The sequence below is a fragment of the Manis pentadactyla genome, chromosome 14, assembly GCF_030020395.1.
Source record: "Manis pentadactyla isolate mManPen7 chromosome 14, mManPen7.hap1, whole genome shotgun sequence".
Classification (NCBI taxonomy): domain Eukaryota; kingdom Metazoa; phylum Chordata; class Mammalia; order Pholidota; family Manidae; genus Manis; species Manis pentadactyla.
In genome coordinates, this window is record NC_080032.1 from 70,231,639 (window position 1) to 70,245,808 (window position 14,170).

At 40.0% G+C, this 14,170-nt stretch overlaps 1 protein-coding gene across 1 annotated transcript in view; it reads left to right on the forward strand.

The window, feature by feature from the left end:
- The first annotated feature begins 2,991 nt into the window (after positions 1-2,991).
- The window catches only part of CREBL2 (cAMP responsive element binding protein like 2), a 29,157-nt gene continuing 17,978 nt past the window's right edge, over positions 2,992-14,170 (forward strand). Inside the window, exon 1 of the mRNA XM_036909556.2 lies at positions 2,992-3,315. Within this exon, the coding sequence (XP_036765451.2) occupies positions 3,301-3,315 (15 nt within the window). The 5' untranslated portion in view covers positions 2,992-3,300. The remainder of the gene's footprint in view (positions 3,316-14,170) is intronic.

The window sequence follows — 14,170 nt, forward strand, 5'->3', positions numbered from 1 at the left end:
GACTTTGGCTTTCCTAATTGTCAGAGAGCATGTGGCTAGCTGTCGCCCAGACTACAAAGGATGCAGCTGGGGGCTATGCACTCCTAGCTGGGCCTAACTGCTGAAACCTTGGTATGCCAGACCTCTAAGCGACCCATGTGAATTCCACAGGGTTTATCTGAATGGAAGACATAGGCTGAGGACACCAAAAAGAACAATAGTAACAAAATCTGTCCAGTTTGTTTTAGAGCCAATAGGAATTTAGGAAGCTGTGAAAAGTTGCAACTGTGCCTGGAACCAGGTTAAACTGTGCTTGGAGACCTGCCAAGAAAATTCCAGAAGACCTCAAGTCTCCTTTCCTCATTACCATACTAAAATCTCTTCCTCTGGGTAGAGTTTACCTGACACTTTTAGAACATACAATGTATGCAGTAGCATGATAGCATGTTCCCTGTGCATGCTACTCAGGAGAAAAGTCCTGGCCCAACTCTGTTAATTTCCTGTTAATTTCACCAACCCCTGCTAAATATGCATAAATCCTTCTGAATATGTATAAACTTTCTGCATATATTCTGCACTGCCTCTGAGTTCACGGAGACAGATTTGAGTCCTGCCTCCTGTTTCCTTGCTGGTCACCCTCACAATAAAGCCTTCTCCTTTTGCAAAAGGTGGTGTCCAGTGCTTGGCTTATGGAGCATCAGGCAGTGGACCCTTGTCTGGTAACACTGGGTAGGCAGCATTTACTTGGAAGAACTGACCTGCTTTAGTTACATAGGCTAGAGAGAGATGACTCCACTTACCTATTATTACAATGCCTCAATATGGAGTTGTCAGATAAAATAGAAGACACCAGTTAAATTTGATCTTCAGATAAACAACAAATACCTGTTTTAGTCACAGTGTCTCTTAAATATGTTTGGAACATACACACACTAAAAAGGTACTTACCTGACATTAAAATTTGAGTGTCCTGTATATGTATTGCTAAATCTGGGAACTATACCTCAACAGAATTTTGGAAGGGCTTAGCAAAGGGTTTTAGGAGCCTTTCAAGAGGAGTAAGTCAAAGGGCACTCCGGGATAACATTAATGAACACACAATCTTTGTCAAGCTTTCAATGACCTAACACAAGCAAAAACAAGCTCACTGACTATTAAATCAGGAGGGCAGAAAGACACTCATATTTTAATGGCTTTCTGAGATATAATTCACATGCCATAAAATTCATTCATATGAAAGGTAGGCTTCCTGATTTTTAGTATATTCAGAGAGTTGTACAGCCATCACCAAATCAATTTTAGAACATTTTCAACAGCTCAAAAAGAAACCCAGTACTCATTAACAATCACTCTCCATTCCCAGCCTCCTCTCTCTCCCTGCTATTCCTCAACCCTAGTCCCTTTTTATTTCTTTAAAGGTACTTATTGTGGACATTTCCTTATAAATGGAATCTACGATATGTGCCCTTTTGTGTCTGGCTTCTTTCACTTAGCATATATTCAAGGCTCATCCACGTTGTAGCTTGTATCAGTACTTCACTACCCCCCCTTTTTTGGTATCATTAATTTCCAATTACATGAGCAACATTGTGGTTACTAGATTCCCCCCGTTATCAAGACCCACCACATACCCCATTACAGTCACCGTCCATCAGCATAGTAAGATGCTAGAGAGTCACTACTTGTCTTCTCTGTGCTATACTGCCTGCCCCGTGCCCCACACATTATTTGTGTTAATCATATGCCCCTTATTCCCCTTCTCCCTCCCTCCCTTCCCACCCACCCCCATGCCAGTCACTTTCCCTTTGGCAACTGTTAGTCCATTCTTGGGTTCTGTGAGTCTGCTGCTATTTTGTTCCTTCAGTTTTTGCTTTGTTTTTATGCTCCACAGATGAGTGAAATTATTCAACACCTGTCCCCGCGGCGGCCCAGCCCACCTCACTGAGCACAACACCCTCCAGCTCCAACCATGCCGCTGCAAATGGTAGGATTTGTTTTCTTCTTATGGCTGAATAATATCCATTGTGTATATGTACCACATCTTCTTTATCCATTCATCTACTGATGGACACTTAGGTTGCTTCCATTTCTTGGCTATTGTAAATAGTGAGGCGATAAACATAGGGGTGCATATGTCTTTTTTGAGACTGTGAAACTGCATTCTTAGGGTAAATTCCTAGGAGTGGAATTCCTGGGTCAAGTGGTATTTTATTTCTATTTTGAGTTTTTTGAGGAACCTCCATACTGCTTTCCACAATGGTTGAACTAGTTCACATTACCACCACCAGTGTAGGAGGGTTCCCCTTTCTCTGCATCCTCACCAGCATTTGTTGTCCCTATTCTTTTCTATGTTGGCCATCCTAACTGGCATGAGGTGATATATCATTATGGTTTTAATTTGCATTTCCCCAAGTATTTCACTCCTTTTTATGGTTGAATAATATTCATATATATATATATATATATATATATATATCACGACTGGCCTATCCATTCATTCATTGATGGACATTTGGGTTTTTCCCGCTTTTCAACTATATGAATAATTCCTCCAGGACAGAACATTCTCACATAAATTTTCCTGCGGGCCTACGTTTCCATTTCTGGTGGAATTGTTAGCCATATGGTTAACTATGCCTGATATTGTTACTGCACCATTTCACACTCTAATTTACTAAACTGAACACCTTGAAGGTTTCCTCTGTGTCTCTCAGGATTGCCTCGCCAGGCCCCAGATCTCTCTTGACCGGCCCAGGCCCCGAAACCCAGGGGCCACACCTGCCAACGCAGCGCATTGTGGGAAAGGCGGTGTGGCCTCCCGCCTGGCCCCACCTCCGCAGAGCTTACCGGCCTGAGGGGAAACAGACGCCCCACCGAGGCTATGTGGACATTGTAGTCTTCTCTCTAGTCAGCCGCGCAGAGACTGTGGTAAGGAAAACTACAATTCCCAGAATATCGCAGTGCTACGGCGGCCGGAGGGGCCATTCCACGCGCAGGACTCCCCCCGCCTCCGGTCGGGCCTCTCTCCTGGGCGTGGGTAAACACACCCAGAGCCTGTCATGGAGCGGGAGGCAGCGGCGGCGGCGGCGAAGGGCGGCATTCTTGGCCGCCTCCAGGGTCCGCTCTGCCATTCCTGAACTGGTCCCTGGCCCCCGGCCCCCGTGACTGTGGCATCAGGGAAGCCAACTGTTAGGCAAGAGGAGGCAGCAGTCAGAACCATATCCCCTTCTTCCCCCGGGGCGGGGGCCTGGCCGGGTCAGGCCGGCTGAGCCGGGGCAGGGCAGCGGGCGGGAGCGCCCGGCCCGCCGGCCTGTCTGCGAGATGGATGACAGTAAGGTAAGTCCTGTGGTTCGCACGCGCAGTTGCCGCCGCCGCCGCCGCCGCTGCCTGCTTACCGCTGAGTCCCGCCGCTGAGCCTCCGCTCTGTAGTCCCTGCCAACACCCAAGAAACACCTGCCTTAGACATCCCTGCGCGTCCAGTTCTTACCCTATGGTACCAGCCAGCAGTTCAGGGAGCTGCGGGGCTGCGTTTTCCAGAAAGGGCCTTCTCCTCTGGAAAGTTTTCAGTCCCAGGGCAAGCCTGTCTGTCAGCTTTTCCAGGTGGTGCAGACCCCACTCCTTGACTTGCCTCCCGAGATAAGTGAAGAAACCACTATGCTTTTTCTTTTTGCTTCCCCTTGCCACCTCCCAGCCTTCCATCAGGTTTGAGACCTTAACTAGGGCATCCTGAGCCAGCCGTATTCCCCTTGACTGTTCCCCTTTCTTCCCTCAGGTTCTCTTACTCAATGCCCCATTCATATAATCAGTTCACTCCCCCTCTGAGCTATTTTCCTGTGGTTGGTTGGAACACTGCTAAGCTCCTGTTGCTATTCATCCAGAGCCTGGAATCTAACCTCCTCTAGGAAGCCTTCTCTAAGAAAAGTAGTGAATTCCTTCTTGTTAATCTATGTTAATATTCCATCACCATCCCGCGTTCCCAATCCAAAGCACTTATCCCTTTGTAAGAAAACAACGTTCATTATAGTTTTTTCATGTAGTTTATCTATGTATAACGTTTCTGTTTTTATAGCTGTCCAAATTAGTGTTATCTAGTTTTATTTCATGAGGATAGGGACAGTCAGCTTATTGATCATCAGTTTATTATGTTTTAAAAATAAGGAAATTATGTTTCCTTAGGAAATTAAGTTTTTTTTTTTTAAGGGATCAGACTTCTAGAATTTGCCAGTTTTTGAAGAAGACATCTCTCCTTCCCTATGCTTTCCAGAAGTCTTACCTTTCACAGCCTCTGGCATTCTGCACATGGTAGCTGTTTAGTTGCCCGTTTACCCTCCACCTAACCAGTAACACTTTGGCTGCTGTCAAGTTTTTGTTTTAGCCTTCCTTAGATTGAAAAAATTTACAGCTGCTCCAAGCTGCCTGTGTTACTCTTCATGATCCTTCAATACCCCCCCCCCCCATTCCTGTTGCTGCAGAGTGGCCTGAGCAAAGTGATAGAAGGAAAAGTCCACCTCAGTACTCTGGAATTGGGACTCACCCCAGAGGAACAGTTTGCCTGTGATAACAGCAAATGCCTCCTAATAGGAAGTCGCATTTCCAAGAAGAAAGGGGGCGCTTCTGAAACTTTTTCAGAAAATCATTCTCTGTAAAGGTCTTTGCTAGCTTGATCTTTCAGTGTTAATTTTGAAATTCGGTATCCATTATCTTTTCCAGAAAACATTGCTTTGGCCGTTTAAAGATGCTAAAATACTGTTCTTTAATGTAACTAATTTGAAGTTCTCACAATATATTGTACATCATTTTCAGTTGTTTTCTCTCACATGTTTGAAATACTCAGTAATTTTCTCGGTTTTCAATAATGAGTCCAAGAAAAATGCATAGGATTTTGAGTTACTTACCTATAAAATTACATAAAAGTTATTTATAAAACTGATAAACTGTAGTGGGGATGTAAAAACTTAGTGTTTTTGCCTAAATGAGTGACATTACATTTGGGGTGGGGAGAATCCATAACTTAATTTCCTGTAGGATTCACAGGTCAGCAAATTTAATTCAGTTCTCCTTTATGTATTCATTTTTTATATGAGTATTTGGAAGCCAGCAGTTTCTTAAATTTTTAATGATTATGGAAAAGAAAACCCAATTCAGATGTCTCTGGTTGGACAGTGCCTCTGTGAATACATTACTTTCCTTCTGAATACATGTCACAGTTGTGGATGAGCAATCTTTAAACGCCACCTACAGCAAGACTGAACTGCTCTTTCAGCAGTCAGGCAGTGTGAAAAGTCAGTCCTGCCTTTCTCTGTGCTCTTGTCTGTCAGTTCTGCAAAATTGTCCTTCTACTATATACATACATCCTCACATAAAATACAGTTTTCCCTTACTGTGGTGTGGGTATAGGTTCTATTTTCCCTGTAATAGGGAAGGTGAGGGTTGAGGTTTGGAAGTATGGCAGCTGTGAGAGCATAAAGGATGACAAACTGGCAGACAGCAAGACCAGCGCAACAGGGAGAGCATGACATGGGCAGGAGCAACAGTTCCAGAGAGGCAGTATTTGAGTTAGCAGGTTAGGAAACGTGGTGGTGAGGACTCCCTTTATAAAGATTCCATATTCTGAGTTGTTTTTGTCAGTGGTGATGAATGAGTTTGCCAAGAGTCTCCACATTCTGCCATCTAGCTTCCTAGAGTAGGAGCAGGACAGCTTTTAATAGAGGTGCTGCTTTGCTTTCCAAGCATCAGGCGATGTGCCTGATACAGCATAGAGTACCAGGTAATAGTGATTGAACTGAACTAGAGCAGAGTGGTGGGCTTTATTAATCTGTGTGCTCCACTAAGCCAACAGCCAGAGTATGCAGACCATAACAAATGGGAAAAATAAAGCATGATATAGATTGAGCATCTAAAAGTGGGGGCATGCAAAAGTGCTCAGTAGCAGAGCTCAAATACCAACTGAGTAGATCTCTGTTAGGCTAGTTGAGAAGGAAAAAAATCCTAGCTAAGTTATTTCACCTTTCTGAGCTTCCATTTTATTTATTAAATGGTCAATACCTTCTTCACAGGCTTTTTTGAGGATTGAGGTAATGCATTATTATAAAGCATCACGTTCAGAATCTAACACATAGCGGGCACTCAAAAAAAGCTTGTCATTATTATATTACCCAGCAGTGATTTCTTTGGCCCTTAGCACAGTGCAGGAAGCACCTGGGATGTTCATTTAGTAGTTGGTGGGTGTGCACTGTTGTGTAACATTAGCAGCCCTGTTGACACCTATACTACCCTTTGCTGCTAACTATGCCTCAAATGGGAAGGGGCTAGTGGGATGGGACATGAACCTAAGCTGTCAGACTGTGTGAAAAAGATATTTGCCCCAGCCCACCTGGAGAGAATAAAGTAAAATAAAGTGCTTGTTTGATGAAAGCCTCTTCTCTTTGACCTGCTGCATTCAGTTACAAAGAGAATTGAAATGTGTTTCTTTAGAGGCTTTGATCATAGACAGAAGGTTCTTATTTAAATTTGACATTTAGGTTTATTGAGTGAATGAATGAGTAAATTGAAATATCCTAGACCAGATGTGTTCCTGCCACAGACTGTAAGCTGGTAAAAGACTGCAATACTGTATTGCCCAGTCTGACAGTTTAGGGTATTACGTTACAGTTGAGGTTCTGATGAGAAAATGGGCTAGTCACTGGCCACAATATGCTCATATGCCATTGTCCTGTACACTTCCTTTCCACCTGTACTATCCATGATTTTCTGAAATCCTTACTGCTTACATATAAAGACAAGGTCTTCTGTTCCATTCAGTTCTTCTGAGTAGTGCTGGTTCTTGCAAAACTTTCTACATAGCAAAAAAAATCTCTTTGATATTCCCAGACCTGTCCTTCCACCCCTGAAGTCCCTCCTGTTGGCCCCTTTCCCATCCTTTGCTACAGTTGGAGCTACCCTCCTTGGGCAGTGACACAAAGTTCAGACATTTTCTGCTTTTTCTTCATCCTACTCCATCAGTGCTTTCCACGAGAACAAAACAAGAGCCAGCTCATCTACTAAACAAATCTCTGACAGTTGATATTAATGTTTCAATGTGCTTTCCTTTCCTGTCTAGCTTATATGCACATTTTAACAGGGTACCTGTAAAGGTAGTTTAAGGAGTAATTTCAATACTATAGAAACCAGTTGAACTAAGTTTAAATAACCTTTTCAAAATGTTTTGCTCTTTAAGGTTTTCAGAAAAGTTTGTTTACTTATTCATTAATTCATCAAACATTCATTGGGTACTTAATGTGTACCAGACATTGTGCTAGATAGTAGAGATACAGAAATGAATAAGATTTTATAATATTCTTGGAAGCTTACATTTCAATGGACTAGGGAGACATACAGAAAAATAATGACAATATAGTGAGGGAGAAAAGAGGGCAATAGAGGCAAGGTCTATTGGGGCACTGCAAATGGATGGATGCCTCACTGGATATGTCAGACATGGGTTCACACAGTAGAAATCTATCTGTAAGAAGGAATAGGAGTGGCCCAGAAAATGGAAGTGGGGCCTATCCTGTACTAAAGCATATTGCACTGGAAAATAAGTATTTGGTACAAGCTAGAGTAGGAATTGGCAATTTTTCTGTAAAGGACCAGATAGTAAATATTTGCAGGCTATGTGACCTCTGTTGCAGTTACTCAACCATGCCATTGCAGCACCAGTGCAACCAGAGGCAGAATGTAACAAATAAGTGTGGCTGTTTTCCAATAAAACTTCATTTACCAAATCAGGTAACTGACTAGCTTTGGCTTGCTAGCAGGGCTGTAGTTTGCTGACTGCTGAGCTAGAGCATAAGGCACAAGTAAAGGTGTGGGCAGAAATACCAATAGAGAAGAGGGGGCCAGATCATGATATGCCTAGCAAGTTAAATTAAGAAGCTTGGGTCAGTAATTTTCAAAATGTGGAATAAAGGAGACACCTGCTGAATCAGAATCTTTGGGAATGGGGACCAGGAATTTGAATTTTAATAGGCTCCCCAGTTGAGTGGCTCATATGCTTACTGAAGTTTGAAAACCAGGGCCGTAGACACTGGGGAGCCATTGAAGGATTGTAAAGCAACAGTGACACAAATATTTGTGTTTTTGAAGAAAAAAATGCTAATTGCTATATGGAGAATGGATTAGGGTAAAGATGTAGGAACTTGGACAAGACTAGAGGCAAATGGTCAAGAAGACATGGATTTTGGCATATAACTAGAGTTCAAATCTCATTTCCACCACTTTCAAGTGATTATGGTTTTGGACAGAATATTTATGGTCTTTAGAACTGAATTTCTTCACTTATAAATTGGGTGTATTGATAAAATCTTATTGAATTATTGTGAGAATTAAATGTCATATATATAAGCCTATATCAAAAGAACTTAGTACATAATGGGTACTCAGTAAATGCTGATTCTTTCTGGCTCTTCACCAGCTTTGTTAGGTTGCTCAGGAGAAAGGCCTGAATTGCAGACCACATTAGAGAATATATGACGCTCTAGGTTGTGGTTGATGGAGCATGCATATGATTCTTCAAAGATGAAGAACATGGGCAAGAGAGAGCAAAAGAGACAGCACCTTGGAAAACTAAAATGATCAGAAGAAGCTGAGGTGTAAGACTCAGCAAAATAAACTGAAAGGAGAGACTAGTGATAAGGGAGAACCAGAAAAAAGGACACTTAAATCTAAGGTAAGAGAGAACTTTAGAGAGGAGACTTAGTTTGCAATATGAGATGCTACAAAAATGTCAACTAAAGTAAGTAATGAAGAACTATCAGTTGGATTTGGGAAATAAAGAGATTGTTTGTAAATGTAGAAAGAGAAATATCCATAGGGCACAAGCCAAAATGTTTCTATTGAAGAAGAGGTGGTGGAAAAGAAGGAAAGTGTTAAGTATAGACCACTCAGTATACAGGAGTCAGTTTTGTAAGTTTCAGATATTGCTAAAATATATGTAGCATTACCTTTAGCTTCAAGCAGTAATAGCTGGGCAAGGTCAGGAGGCATAGGGATTGGGAGAGGGGAGGCTGGAGTTACCTCTTATTTCAGAGATGCCTACTCCTTCCTGCTTTGACTAGAAAAATTGACAGATTATCAGCAGGAAGATGTGTTTAGACTTTCTCTCTTTCTGAAAATCTGGTAATAAAAGAAGAACAAAAGCCTAACCCACAGCTGTGAAGGAAGTTATGGGAGCCTTAACACCAAATGAAAATGCAGCCGCTTGTGTTTTCTTTAAAGTGGTAAAGAACAGTGGCTAGGCACATTCTTATCTATCTTGTTTTTCTTTAATCAGTTGTAGATAACTTTTCATTTTATGTTTTTAAAAGTAAAGTGAAACAAGCCCTCTGGTTATTTTCCTTTTTAGCTGGGGCTGATGCCAACACTTCATGTAAATGCAGTAATTTTCTTAGACTTAACAACTTGAAACTTTGATGAGTTGCCTTAAGACTTAAAGCATTAGAAGGTAAATAAGTACAAAAAAGGTGGTAAAATAATAAAAGTTCTTAATTGGTTTTTCAGATTTTATATCCCTTATGAAGGAACACTTTTTAAACACAGTTTATAAGTTGGTGGTGGTAGTGACATCATTTTAAATCAATTTCAGAATATTGCTACTTTTTTTGCTTTTATTCATTCAGTTGTCAGCCTATTAATAATTGCCTCTTAAATGCCTGGCTCTGGGCTGGATACGATGGAGGATGCAGAAGAAGTAGAAAACACAGCTTCTAAGGAGCTCACACGACTTGGAAGAGATAGAACTTAAATCTGTGAGGCCACTAAAAAAACATTATGACATAGATTCAGTGTGATATCAACTGCAGAGATTTGGAAAAGAAAAATGTATGAGCAGAGGGTGATTGTCAGGAAGAGCTTCAGAGAAAGAGGGCTAGAGCTGATGCAAAGAACACATAGTATTTGTCATTTTGGTTGGTGGGGGGATGGAAACAGAACGTTCAGAGAAATGATGAGTATAGGTAGGAATGCTGGGGATGCGGGGAGGTCCCTAAGGGGACTGGCATGATATGATACAGAGGGTGTTTTTAGGGAATGATGAAAGAGAAGATTGACTTGGTGAGCAGGAGACTGGATGTATTGAGTTGAATGGTGGCCTTTAAAAACACATATCCAAGTCCTAATCCCTGGATCCTGTGAATATTACCTTATATGGCAAAAAAAATGTGGTTAAGATAAGGATTTTCAGAGGAAGAGTTTATCCTGGATTATCCAGGTGGGTCCTAATCCAATAACAAGTGTCCTCATAAGAGTGAGGCAGAGGGAGATTTGACAGACAAATGTGGAGGCAGTGTGACCACAGAGGCAGAGATTTGGTGGACACAGCCAGGAATCAAGGAATGCTGACAGGTACCGGAAGCTGGAAGAGGCAAAGGATGGATCTTCCCTAGGACATCTAGAGAGAGTGCAGCCCTGCCAAACTTCTGGCCTCCAGCACAGAAGGAATGAATTTTGCCTGTTTTAAGCCACCAAGTTTGAGGTAATTGTTACAGCAGCCACAGGAAACTAATATACGGGATATGGTGACTGAGTAAACAGTTCTCAGCCAGATCTCTTGCGCTGGAGAATGACATGGCCAAAAGGCTGTTAATGTTTATTCTTTCTATAAAGATCAGGTATTACTTTTTTACTATGAAGAAAAATACACTAAAGTTATTTTAACAACCTGAAAAGAAAGGTTAGTTTGGCAGCTCTTTGCAGGATGAATTAACTAGGGAAGTGGGAGTAGAAAAGCACAGGTGATAGGGAGACCCACTGTGATCCAGTTGTAATTGTGAGTAGGGCCCTGACTAATGTATGTAGTAGGAATAGAGAGAAAAAGGTAAATCAGAGATTATATAAAGGAAAAAATTGGTATGACTTAAATGGGTAGACATGGAGAGTCGCAATAGTAGAATGAAATTGCAAGGAAGCATAAGGTGAAAAAGTTTGCTAACCTCACCAGCGCCCTCCATCAAGTGCCTAATGTCACAGTGAGTTGGATTAAATGAATAACTATATAGCATTAATATAGCAGTACATATAAAGTACCCGCCAGTTTTAGAGCCTTTTCAGGGAATTACAGTTGATCTTGCACAACTCAGGGGTTGAGGCTGCCCCCCTGCACAAAAATTATGCGTATAACTTTTGGCTCCCCCCAAAACTTGACTACTAATAGCCTACTGTTGCCTGGAAAACTTACGGATAATATACAGTTGATTAACGTAGATTTTATGTGTTAAATGGATTATATACCATATTCATGTAAATGGAGTCATATAGTATGTGGCCTGCTGTGTTTAGAGTAATGTTTTCAATGTTCATCCATATCAGTACTTCATTCCTTTTTGTACCCCTCAGTAATGTCCCTTGTTACACATACAGCACACTTGTTAACCATTCACCAGTTGATGGACATTTGGGTTATTTTCCCTTTTCAGCTATCATGAATAATAGTGTTATGGACGTTTGTGTACAAGTTCTTATGTGGACACATGTTTTCATTTCTTTTTAAGATATACTTAGGAGTAGAATTGCTGGGTCATATGGTAATTGTACGTTTAGTATTTTGGGGGAACTGCCAGACTGCTTTCCAAAGCAGCCACTATTTTATATTCCTACTATGTGTGAGGGTTCCATATCTCCACATCTGTACCAACATTTGTTACTAGCTTTCTTTTTTATTATATAGTCATCCTAGTGGATATAGAGTGATATCTCATGGTTTTGAGCCACATTTTGCTAATGATGCTGAGCACTTTTTCATATGCATATTGGCTATTTATCTTCCTTAGAGAAATGTCTATTCAAATACTCGTCTTCATTTTAATTAGATTTATTTGCCTTTTTATCATTAAATTGTAAGAGTTGTTTATATGTTCTGGATATAAGTCCCTTATGTGTATGGTTTGTCAATATTTTCTCCCTATTCTGTGGGTTGTCCTTCACTTTGATAGTGTCCTTTGAAGCACAAAATTCTTTTGTGAAATCCAATTTATTTTTTCTTTTGTTGCTTATGTTTCTGGTGTCATACCTAAAATACCATTGCCTAATCCAAGGTCACAAAGATTTATTCCTGTTTCCCTCTAATAGTTTTATAGTTGTAGCTCTTAGATTTAGGCCTTTGTTCTATTCTGAGTTAATTTTTGTATATGGTATGTTGTAGGAGTCCAGCTTAATTCTTTTGCTGTGGGTAGCCAGTTGTCCCAGCACCATTTATTGAAAAGGCAACTCTTTCCTCATTTCTGTATTGTTTTGGCACCTTGTTGAAAATGAATTGACCATAACTGTAAGGGTTTATTTCTGGTTTCTCAATTCTTTTCATTGATCTGTATGTCTGTCCTTGTGCCAGTACCACACTATACCACACTATATTGATTACTATTGCTTTCTAATAAGTTTTGAAATCAGAAAGTGTGATCCCTCCACCTTTGTTCTTTTTCAAGATTGTTTTGGCTATTCTGGGTCCCTTGTATTCCCATAGGAATTTGGGATTATCTTCTCAGTTTCTGCAAAAAGGCATCTGGGATTTTGATGGAATTGCATTGAATCTGTAGATCAATTTGGGGAGTATTGTCATCTTGAAAATATTAATTCTTCCAATCCATAACATGGAATGTCTATCTTTTCATTAGATCTTCTTTAATTTCTTACAATGATGTATTGTGGTTTTCAATGTATAAATCTTGCACTTTTGTTAAATTTATTCCTAAGTATTTTATTCTTTTTGATGCTATTCTAAATGGAATGTTTTCATAATTTCATTTGCAGAGAGCTTATTATATATAGAAACACAACTGATTTTTGTATATTGATCTTGTGTCTTGCAACCTTCTCAACTCATTTATAAGCTCTAATTTTTTGTGTGTGTGGATTCCTTAGGATTTTCTGTCTATAAGATAGTATCATCCTCAAATAGAATAGTTTTACTTTTTCCTTCCCACTCTAAATGCCTTCTCATTCTTTTTCCTGCTAATTGCTGTGGCTAGAACCTCCAGTACAATGTTGAATAGAAGTGATGAGAGAAGACAAGATCCTTGTTTTTTTGTTGTATTTCCTGATCTTCCATTTTTCATCTTTAAGTATGATATTAACTGTAGGTTTTTCATAGATGCCCTTTATCAGGTTGAGGATGTTCCCTTCTATTCCTAGTTTGTCAAATAGTTTTTTTGTCATGTAAGGGTGTTGGATTTTGTCAGGTGCTTTTGCCAAATGTTTTGAGGATGAACATGTCATTTTTTGTCCTTTTTTCCTATTGATGTGGTATATTATAATAATTGATTCTCAGTTGTTAAACCAACCTTTATTCCTGGGACAAACTGCATGTAGTCATGGTGTGTAATTCTCTTTTATGTTGTTAGGTTCTGTCTGCTGGTATTTTATTGAGGATTTTTGCATCTATATTCACAAGACATATTGGTCTATAGTCTTATGATATCTTTGTTTGGTTTTGGTATCAGGCTAATATTGCCTCATAGAAGAATTGGGAAAAGTTCTTTACTCTTCTGTTTTTTGCAAGAGTTTGTAGAAAATCAGTGTTAAGTCTTTAACTATTTGGGAGAACTCACTGGTGAAGTCACCTGGACCTGGCTTTTCTTTGTGGGAAAATATTTAATTGCTAATTCAATCTCTTTGTTATAGGCTGTTCAGATTTTCTATTTCTTCTCCAGTCAGTTTTGCTATTTTGTGTCTTTCTAGGAGTTTGTCCATTTCATCTAGATTTTGGCATACAATTTTTTCATAGTATTCCTGTGCAACAACTTTTATTTCTGTAAATTTCATAGGGATATCCTGAACTAAAATTAAAATTCCGTCTTGATTTTGGTATTTTGAATGCTTTTTCTTGGCCAGTCTAGCTAGTGGTTTGTGAATTTTGTTGAACTTTTTAAAGAACCAACTTTAGGTTTCATTGATTTTTCTCTGTTGTTTTTCTCCATTTTATTTATCTCTGCTCTGATATTATTTGCTTCCATCTGCTTGCTGTGGGTTTCATTGTTCTTTTTCTGATTTCTTAAGGAGAAAATTAGGTTATTATTTTAAAAGCCTTTTTCTTGTTTAGTGTAGGTGTTTACAGCTCCCTCTGAGCACCACTTTAGTGGCATCTCATAAAGTTTGGGTGTGTTTTCCTTTTAATTGATTTCAATGTATTTTTCTAATTTTCTTTGTGATCTCTTCTTTGACC